The 10900-nt window shown below is 44.6% G+C and overlaps 1 protein-coding gene across 1 annotated transcript; it reads left to right on the top strand.

The window, feature by feature from the left end:
* The first annotated feature begins 811 nt into the window (after positions 1 to 811).
* On the top strand, positions 812 to 10433 carry SOD1 (superoxide dismutase 1). The gene is made up of 5 exons (XM_068097972.2): positions 812 to 1007; positions 1161 to 1248; positions 4548 to 4617; positions 5118 to 5235; positions 10171 to 10433. The coding sequence occupies exons 1-5, from the start codon at positions 924 to 926 to the stop codon at positions 10276 to 10278; spliced, it is 468 nt and encodes a 155-aa protein (XP_067954073.2). The 5' UTR covers positions 812 to 923; the 3' UTR covers positions 10279 to 10433.
* The last annotated feature ends 467 nt before the right edge of the window (positions 10434 to 10900 follow it).

Genomic DNA, 10900 nt, shown 5'->3' with positions numbered 1-10900 from the left:
GAACATTTCTTTGCAGACTTGGGGCGATCGATTTTTAAAACGTCAAATACACGGCACGCTCGGTACGAACTGTGCGTTCAGTCGCTACGTTGGGGTCTCAAGATGGTGGCGCATTGATTTCAACATTCAGCCATGATAGTCAATCCGAGGGAGTGTTGAGTTTACCAAGGAAGGAGCTGGCACTTACCAAACTAGCCGATCCTTATCAACGCTTTTGTATGGAGTGTTTGCCTCAATGCTTAAGCCACTTTGCAAGCGCTCTTCAAGAAACGTGGTGACGGAACGCGCGTCAAACTCGTATACATAATACACTTACACCGCCCCGGTGAATGCAGTGACGTCATACGACCTCCCCAGGAATTAAATAAAAGACACACCATAACGACGAGTATGGTATAAAACGAGTTATGCTTCCACCCAAATATACCTGGTGGAGAACATCTGAATAATCGGGATAATAAAAAATATATATGACAAAATTACCTAAACCTGATACTCAATACACCGTCTAACTTATTAGGTGAAACTTTATCACAGAAGCAGGCTATTTGGTTTGGCCCATCCTACCTCTGCCATATCATTTACTTTAAGATGCATATTATATTGGTGTCATTAAATTACAATATTTTAACTATAAGGTACGAAATAACTCTATCGTACTTTCACGTAGGTTATAGTTTAAATAAGATAAATTATTAATGTGCGGTGCAAACATTTTTATAAACCCGCGAATGTGTCTGTGTTTATAAATTCATCCTTGTTCAATTCACGTGCATTTTATTTGGGAGTTTTGTAATTATAAATACAGACTTTACACTTTACAGCCTCGTTACCTAGTCCGCCATTTTGTAAACACTTCTGGGTTCGCTGTCGTGACGTAAAAGCCGTTAACAGAGAGGTCGTCGCTGTTCGTGGTCGTCACCATGGTTCGTCGTGCCGTTTGTGTGTTGCGGGGAGATTCGGATGTGACCGGCAATATTTATATGGTACAAGACGATGCTGAAGGGGTAAGAGGCGCCATTTTCCTTCGCTGGTTGAGGATGTCGGTAGTTTTTGTTTTGTTTTCTCGGTTTCAGGGCGTCTTTGTCGCTGTATCTTCCATTGGGGTTTGGACTTTGGTTGTGTTGTGTTGTGTTTTCGAGCGTCGGTGCTGTTTGCAGAGCGCGGTCGAGCTCTCTGGCGAGGTGAAGCATCTTGCTCCTGGAAAGCACGGGTTCCATGTTCACCAGTTTGGAGACAACACCAACGGTCTGTCCGGACTTCACCTGCTTTGTCTGTTGAGCAATAAATAAATATCGGAATTCTTTTGTAACCAGTTTGTGGCAAGGGACAAATATTTGATTATAACGGCGAATTCGTCTACCTGTTGCGTTGGGATTTTTATTTGTACCTTATATGTTTCACCTGAGGGGGACTATAGTATAGATTTGCTCTCCGTCCGTCTTTCCGTCCCACCTGTGGTTTTCCAGACTTTTTTTTCCCCATTCCCTTTAACATGGTCGAAGGAAACCTGGTACATGGTTTTATTATGAGTTGCAGAAACTGCAACTTGTTCTGTAGCTTTGAATATCTAAATCTATTTGTTCTGCTGTATATGGCTCACAATTTCTGGGTGCTCAGAACAAGAACATTCAATGGGACCAGTAGGGGGACACGTATTGCAAGAGCAAATCTCCCTCCATTTTGAGTCCTTTACTGTACATGTGTATTTAACCATTAGGCTTTTTTCTTTCTTTTTTCATTGAAGGGAAAATTGTAGTTTTATTTAATACCTTGAGGGGTAACGATGTCAAAAAAGTTAACACCGCTGTGTTGATATTTGGACTTCTTGGGCGACTAGGTAGGACGGATTTCTCAGGATTGAAAAATGTTTTTCTTCTTCTTCTTCTTCTCCCCACCTATGGAACCAACTTCCTCATTCTCTTCAATCTCACTCTTCCCTCAATTTTCAAGCCGACTGTTCACCACCATCTCGAATCATCCCCAATCTAAAACGGTTATCTTTTCTACCCGCAGCTCACCCCCTTCCCCATGCCCACGACCTTCGAAGTCTCGTGTTTGCTTTTGTATCGATCTTGTCGACCACTTTTTTGCATCCTCCTCTACCCCTCATTCCTGCCCACAACCATTTTTTCCAGTCCTTCCTCTATTTGGCCCTCACCCCCCCCCCCCCCCTCCCATTTCTGCTATTTTTTTTGTTCTGTTATAAATGTTCTGATCCGTACTATGTTCCAGCAATCTAGCTCCTCCATGAGTCTGAGCATTGTATACAAAAAATGTCGGCAGTCAATAAAAAAAAGTCCATATCAGTCATGTAGTTTGTGAGGAAAATGTGTTTTGGTGAATATCATGGGGCGCACAACTTGAGGTTAGCGCATGGCCAGTTTGGTCTGGTTCCAGTTGTCAGTTTCTAAAAATAATTTTGAATGAAATGCCAATATTTAGGGTAAAACCCCTTTTACTGCCTTTACATGAGCAGATCCATATGGGGAGCACAACCCTTTGAGACCTTGCTGTCCGAATGCATTGCACCAAATTTAGTCCATATGACTCGGGAAGATGTGGAGATGTTTAAAGGAAAATTAGGGGTTCGGGGAGATTGCCCCCTTTCCGGGGGGGGGGGGGGGAGATATGCCCCTGAGGAGCACAACTTGTGGTTAGGACAATAGGACATGGTCCTGACGCTTCGTGGCGAGTTTGGTCTGGGTCTGTCAAGCATTTTTTGAGAAGATTTTTGAATAAAATGCCAATATTTGGGGCAAACTCTCCTTTTACCTCCTTGATAGGGGGTGTATCCGGATGGGGAGTACATCCCCAAGGGACCTTGCCATCCTGATGCATCGTACCTAATTTGGTCCATAATTGGTCGGGTAGTTTGAGATGTTTTCGTCAAATGATAAAGGACGGGCGGACATACGGCCGGCCGAATATCTGGACCCACTGAGTTTGTCGGATAAATACTCCAAAATAACCTAAGCAAAAATACTTCTCAGACAAAATATCTTATCTGTTCCATATCGGTAGTGATGCAGCTGCTGTCTTGTCCGTCAGTGGGATACGTTGCTGTTCCACAATGTGAAGTAATCTGCAAATAGAGGACGATGTGTCTGCACCTCCCTCCATGAGCATCGAAGAACTTGTTGATGTAGATGAACAATATTGAGTCCAAGACACTTCCTTGAAGCACCAGTGTCAGCGATGAGGGTAAAGGGTGGAGCTGGTTCATTTGAGAGCAATAAACACTAAACAGTCAGCCCAAGTATCAATATTCCTTAAAATGCCACGTGGTGAGCTTGAGCAGAGCAGTGTTCCCGACTGTCGAATACCTGATCCATGTCCAGACTGTGTTGAATACCTGATATATTTTAAGTTTATTGCCGAGAATTCCATTGCCAAATCTATATTATAAAACAGGAGTGTTCGTCCATCCTCGAACTACTCGGTTTTGGGGCTGTCCCTGCCAAACCTTCTGTAGAACGTTTTGGGCTCCCAGCGGGTGTCCGAAGGTGGGTGGGGGGGGGGGGGTTTCATGTATTCCTCGATACAATTACGATTTGTTCTTTTGAACTGTACGAAGCTGCTTCCCATCCGCATGTGCACACATTCACAGGTTTGGCAGAGACATTCGCTGGTTTGATCTCTCGATACAATTATGATTTTGAGTTTCCGATCCGTACGATGTTACGTATCCGCCCGTTCTCACTGGCAGATTCGTCTGTATTGCTTATGTCAGAATGGGGATGTTGGTTTACCTCGAGTGTTTGTAACATTATTTTGTTAATATTAATGGCATCTATCTATAATTCCAGTAATCTCTGTCTGTACGTCTGTACGTTTGTCTGTGACCGCTGTTTCTCGACAACCACGGGTCCGATATACTTTTAACTTGCCAGGTATATTGCTGGGGACCCGAGGATGTGCCTTTTCAAGGTTTCATATTAATCGGACAATTACTTACCGAGCTATGTCCAAAAAACGATTCAACCAATCAGAGCAGCGAACTATCGCGTGTGCCGAACGTGGCGGACACACTCTGCCTCGGATGGCACATTTGAGAGCGTATTCATTTATTTCACGTTTGCAAACTATGTTGGCGTTAAACTATGTTTTAAAACTAATAAAAACGAATTTGCGATTCATTCGCTTTCCTGCGCGTTTGTGCACGCGATGGCGATTTCTTTACCAAACTCCGGAAGCCGTTCGCTTTGGACCAAACCATTTCATGTAAATAGAGGGGGGGGATTGTCACCGTACTCGCAAGCCGTTCGCTTTGGACCAAACCATTTCATGTAAATAGAGGGGGGGGGATATAATTTTAGATATAGATATAGTACGGGCAATGCCCTAGTAATATTAATTTGTGATTGGAATGAAAATATAGAGGGATTGAGTTTAATGCAAAATGAGGAAATGACGTGAGGGTTTGCATCCGTGACATTCACAAATTCGCCATTCCCCATTGTGCTCATGCATTCGCCCCCCCCCCCCCCCCCCTCGCTTGTATGTAATGTGCAAGTCGGATTTTGATGTTTTTGTTCATTTTGCAGGCTGTGTGTCTGCTGGTCCTCACTTCAATCCTGGCGGCTGTAAACATGGAGGTCCGACAGATGATGTCAGGTAAAGCGAATTGTTACCTCTGCCACCAAAGGTGGATGGAGATGCTTTTTGTTTGTTTGTTTCTCCACCGTTGAGATGTGGGGCCAAAGATTATGCACACAATGACGTCTCAAAGTTGTGCATGGATTGAGGAGTTGTGTGAGTGACAAGAACAAGCCGATTAGATGTTGGAGGGACGGATCCAGATCGGGCCTATCGGCTTCAAAACGTAAACTGTTCGGCCTGGTGGAAGTATGCGGTCTCGTTTGTTTGCAATGTCATGTTGTATCTTATCTGCAATCTGCTGCCCAGTGCGAGTTAAAAATTCACCTTGAGTTGCTCCTGTGAGGCCAAAATGCGACTTTTATTCAAGTTTTATTGCTGTAGAAAAGGATGAACATAGATGCTGCACTTTGCTTAATGGTTAAGATGGAGGGTTCACAAGGCGCATCTTGTATGCACCCAACACGCTGCACCAAAATGATGTAATTAATTATTTATTTATCTTTCTCCTAAACTAGACACGTTGGTGATCTTGGAAACATTGAAGCAGATTGTGCTGGAATTGCACAAGTGAAAATCTCGGACAAGATGGTCTCCCTTACGGGCCCAAATTCTGTAATTGGGCGAACACTTGTGGTTTGTAACATGAATTTAAATCTCTGCAGTTTGGTTTATTTTTTAAGTTTGAGCCAGTTTATGCAGTATTCATTGCCTCGGTTGAAAATTGAAGACTAAGCATTATGTTGGATTTAGTGTATTTGGACAAAAATGTAACATTTTGACCCCCAGTTCATGTCCCATGGCTTTGGGTGACGAGAGGCAAAAATGATTTATATATATTTTTTTTTTTTTAGTCATTGCGGATGGAATTTTTTTGCTATCTTTCAACTCTGCTGTCAGTGGAAAGTGTGGGGGTGGGAGAAGTATAAACACGAGCACACCAAGGACTTCCAGGAAAGAAGTTGGTGTTTCAAAAAAGTGGATTTGGGGTGAAATTAGCAGGGGTAGAAAAGATCAAGGTTTTGGATGGGGGAAGATGAGAAATGGTGGTGAACAGCTGTTTTAAAGACCTTGAGTGAGGAGTGGGATTGAAGAGAGTGAGGGAGTTTGTTCCAGAGGCAGAAGAAAAGAGGAATGAAGGAGTGAATGTGAGCAGAGAGTCTTGATTTTGGCAGTTTAACCATATGGGGGTGCAGGCAGATCTTGTGCGACCTGCAAGAATATTTGGGGGACAGAGCCCAGAGAGAGCTGGAGGAAAAAGGCCGGAGAGGAGTCGGTAGAAGACAAAGACCACCAAACCTGCCTGCGGTGAGTAAGTGAAAGGCCCTCGGAGGTAGCTTCATCGCGGGACATTCCAATGATTCTGAACGCTTTGGTTTCAACAGCGTGAAGACAAGCTAGGTGTGAGGCCGGAGCACCAGCCCAGAGGGGAGAGCAGTATTACATTGAGCTGCGGAAGAAAGCCTTTTGTGGTGAGGAGCTCAGGTGTGCCAAGGAAGGACTTCGCACGACGGAGGATGCCCAGTCGGTGACTGGCTTTGGAGGCCAGATTTGAAATGTTGTCTTTTGGGAGACCCAAAAGCTTGAGTGACAGAACTTCTTGGAGAGGATTATTCAGAAAGTGGGTGGGAGGGTTGTCTAGTCGGTGTTTTCGGAGAGACATCGTAAGAGTGAGATTTGTCAGGATTGAAAGACATGTTCCACTTGTTTGCCCAGTCTGTGATTTTGTCCAGGTCTGCAGAGTGAGGAGGCTGCAGACTGTCGATCTGAGGGATGAGGAATGGAGCGGCAGAGAGTGGAGTCATCAACAAAGAGATAGAGGATTTTCAAGAGAGTCGGAGAGGTCATTGATGAAGACCAGAAAAAGCACAGGGCCCAGAACACTGCCTTGGGGAACTCCAGCCTGAACAGGAAGAGGAGATGAAAGAAACCCATTCAGGGCCACACGTTGACTACGACTAAAGAGAAAGTCCGCCCGCCATGCGTGGAGATTTCCATGGATACCAAAGGAGGAGAGTTTGGTGAGCAGAGCGGGGTGCCAGGCCGTATCGAAGGCACGTGATATGTCAAGGGAGATGGCTCTAATTTCCTGTTCGGCATCGAGGACCTACATTCATTGTTGAGAAAGCAGAAGCAGCATGTCCAGAGTAGTGACCTGGTCTGAAACCAAATTGATGATCAGAGATCAAGCCATTGAAGAAGAGGAAAGATTTCATATCCGAAGCAATGATGGATTCCATGACTTTGCTGATAATTGGGAGAAGGCTGATTGGTCTGTAGTTGCTAGGATCTGTTTTTGCACCTTTTTTGTGCAAAGCGGTGATGTTGGCTGATTTCCAAGCAGATGGCAGATGACCTTGAGCAAAAGAGGGTGAAGAGAACAGAGCGAGTGAAAGAGCGGAAGAACAGGATTTTAGGACCAATGGGCTGATGCCGTCAGGTCCAGTTGCAGAATCAGAGTCTAGGGTTGACAAACTTTTCCACCTTGTCAGGAGGAAAGAACAGAGTCCAGGAGCAGTTGGGTTCGACTGGGTACGGTGGGTACAGAGAGATGGGGATGGGACACAAGATTTAGAGGCAAACACAGAGTTGAGGCACTCAGCTTTTTCACGTGCGGGGTCAGCTGTGTAGCCGTTTGAGGTAAGGGAGGGGATGGAGGGGGAACAAACACCAGAAACAGATTTGACCAGACGCCACCAGGATTTGGAAGAGGGAGACAGATAAGAGTTCGGTCTTGAGAACGGAGAGATATTGTTTCCTGGCTCTCCTGAGGGTGGACACACACTTGTTTCGGGCTTTGTGAAAGGAAATGAGATTTCTTTCCGTTGGATTTGCTTTCCAGGAGACGAAGGTAAGTTGTTTCTGGGCAACAGCCTCACCACAAGATTCTGTGTACCATGGATGGGAGGAAGGGTATGACAACTGAAGACGAGATGGGATAAATCTGTGCATGAGAGAGAGCAATTTACTTTGGAAGAATTCCCAGGATGAGTTGATGTCAGAGGCGGTAGAGATGAGACCAGTCCAGATGATTGATGGCTGCTTGAAGACCGTGCCAGTTGGCCTGAGTGAAATGCCAGACTCGTCGACGCTGAGGAGGCTCCCTGAGAATGGTCAGAGATATGTCCACTTTAACAAGCACATGATCAGATGAGCCGATTGGAGCAGAAGAAGAGCAGCAGACATTTTCAGGGAAGTTAGTCATAAGACTCATAACCAAGTCCAGAAGAGAAGATGCTCCGTTGACTGAGATCCGGGTCGGGAAATTGACAGATTGTCAGTCCCAGTGAGTCGCAGAAGTCCTTTGCTGGTTAGCCATGGCTGGTAAGAGGTACTCGCACCCAGCCAACTGGCATGGTGACAATTTAAATCACCACATATGAGGAAGAGAGAGTTGGGATGAGTACATAGAAGTTGGTCCATATTATCAGACAGCGAGATGTAGATGGAGTCATCACTGTTTGGTGGATGGTACAACACACATGAACAAAAGGTGGGAGCGAAGGGGAAGCCGAAGCCAGAGGTATTCTTGGGGGTGAGGTGGAGAGAGGGCAGTGCAGGGCAAGTGAGTTTTTGATAAAGATAACAACCCCACCTCCAGGACGAGGCTCAGGTCTATCATACCAGAGGAGGGAGTAACCTGGGGAGAGATACTAAGGAAATGAATATTAAAGTATGACAAGTATGAATCTTTTCTAAAGCAAGTTCTTCACCAAATTTTTATGGCTCACATTTTCTTTGAAGTAACTTTTTTTCCTTTTTTACCTCCACCACCAAAGGTGGCTGGAGATTGTTTTTGCGTCGGTCTGTCTTTTGTTTGAACTTGTCTCAAAAGGTTTCGTATGGATTCGGACGAAATTTGATGGACAGGTTGGTTGTCACGGATTAATGGATTAGATGTTGGTGAAGACCGGATCTGAGAATTTTTTTTAATGATGCTTTACCATTAAGAGATGGGGCCAAAAACAATATATCATTATATTTCAAAAGGTTGTGGACGAAGTATTACAAAACTTGTGACTTGGTTAGATGACAATACTACGATTGGATTTTGGTTAAGGTCCAGATCCAGCCTATCGGTGGGATACAAAACGTAAACTGTTCAGCCTGGCGGAGTTTGCGCTCTGCAGATTGCCATTCTAATTGCCTCCGCCACCAAAGGATGGAGGTTATTTTTTCACCCTGTCTGTTTGTCTTTCTGTCCATGTTTTGTGAACAAAATATCTCAAAGTTGTGGACAGATTCGGGCGAAACTTGGCAGAGATGTAGCAAAGGACGAAATGATTACATTTTGGTGAAGATCCGGATTCGGATGTGGCTACTAGAATTTTTGTCATTGAATCTTCACCATTGGGGAGATGAAGCCAAAAACGATGCATAGCAGGATATCTCAAAAAGGTGTGGCCGGATTTGGACGAAACTTGTTGGACAGGTTGTGTGTGACGAAGAATCGATTAAATTTTGGTGAAAATTCGGATCCAGCTTGTATAATTTTTTAAGTGATTCTTCACCATTGAGTGATGTGGCCAGCCAGGTGGAGGTATGCTCTCTACTGAGTGCTGTTCTAGTTCAATCTGTAGGCCTTGTGCTGTGAACTTCTTGACAAATTGTGTAATTTGCTGGTTATAAATCTTTTCAACCTCATTGGACATTTTTGGAGACTATGGTCATCACCATTTTCGACCTTTGTAGCAGGGAAAATTGCCTTTAAAATGCATGTTGTTGTTGTTGCTGTCCACCGTCGCACCGCGGAGCGAAAGGGGGACTATGGTTTTCCCTTGCGTGCGTCAGTGAAGGACCGTATTCGAATTTGGTGTGTGGGTGCAACCCACGTCAAAATCCAAGATGGCCGCTGCCATGTATGTCTGAACCTTGTGAGCTGAATATCTTGAAAAATAAGCGAAGTACCAACTTCTAATCTGGTGTGTGGGTGTATCTAGGCATAAGGAAGAACCCTGTTGAAAATTGGGTCGCCATGTCAAAATCCAAGATGGCCGCCTTGCGGCTTCCACTTTGTCAACTCGCATCACGTCACCGACGGGGGACCTAGGCGTAACGCTTGTTTTTTCTGAATGTGTGATATTGCTCCACCTATCTGTGTGTGTACTTGGTGGAGGCTGCGATGACCCTTCCATTCAAATTCCCTTCCGACGGCAGTTAACATGCACAGTGAGCTTCCATTTGATAAAATCCAGTTTAATTCCTCGCTGATACTATCCTTTACAAAGGCGAGTAATGCATTGCCATAAAACTTGCATTTTGCCTGAGTGTACCTCTCCTCTCAAATAGTTGTGCAGACGCCTTGTACATTAATTGTGCTTTTAAGCATTTGTAGGCCCATACACGACGTGTTACTTTTTAATTTGCAGCAACAGACTTTAATATTTTGTTCCCCCCCCCCCCCCCCCCCCCATAATCCGACCAAAGCAGGCTTTGTGAGGTGGTGGAGGGAAGTTTTTTGTTTTTTTTTGTTTTTTTGTTTTTTTTTAAAGCAGGTGGCTGTTTACTTACATGTCCGATGTACTGACGGTTTTGTTCCTCCTGCACCCACTCTTTTGCATCTCCCTCTAGGTACATGCATCTCCAGATGATTTGGGGAAAGGTGACAATGATGAAAGCCTCAAGACTGGAAATGCTGGAGCACGCCTTGCTTGTGGGGTCATTGGTATGGCATCCTGAATCCTGAATCGCTCTTCTGGCAAGCAAATTCCCTAATGTTGTAATTGCTATTTGAATTTTGTGTTTATTGTGTATGTAGTCTCTTATTCTATTGTTGGACGTCTTCAGCATTTGAGGGTGGAGCAATTGGAAATAAAGATTCTACCCACAATGTCTCTGAATTCTAGAGTGTCGGTGCTGCCGAAGCAGTTTATTGGTAAGGCCTATCTATACTGGGTGATTGCCTTCCCAGTATTTGATTTTTTTTTTTTTTTTTTTTTCTCCATGTTACTGGTGACAGCTTGCCTGCTCTTCAGGAAGGACACCATGAGCTATTTAACCTCTACCAACTAATGCCGGCAGACAGGATGGCACATGCATTGATGAATCACCCTGCCTATTAAACACTGGAATGACAGTTTACAGCTTGGTCAGGATTCAAACCTAGGCGAGACAGCTTAGAGGGGAGTGTGTGTTCCTCTCGGCCATCCTGCCAACCTATTGTAGTAACTAGCAATACCCGTTCCATTTTTTGCTCACCTGCAATGTAGTTCCAGGGAGCTTGTGGGATGGCGCATCTTGTCCGTCAACACTTCCAGCTTCTCTGATACTGCTGATGCAATTGTGACCAAATTTGGCTAAA

This window comes from Myxine glutinosa, chromosome 6 (assembly GCF_964187855.1).
Source record: "Myxine glutinosa chromosome 6, kmMyxGlut1.1, whole genome shotgun sequence".
In the NCBI taxonomy this organism is placed as follows: Eukaryota; Metazoa; Chordata; class Myxini; order Myxiniformes; family Myxinidae; genus Myxine; species Myxine glutinosa.
This window is presented reverse-complemented; position numbering and strand designations above follow the sequence as displayed.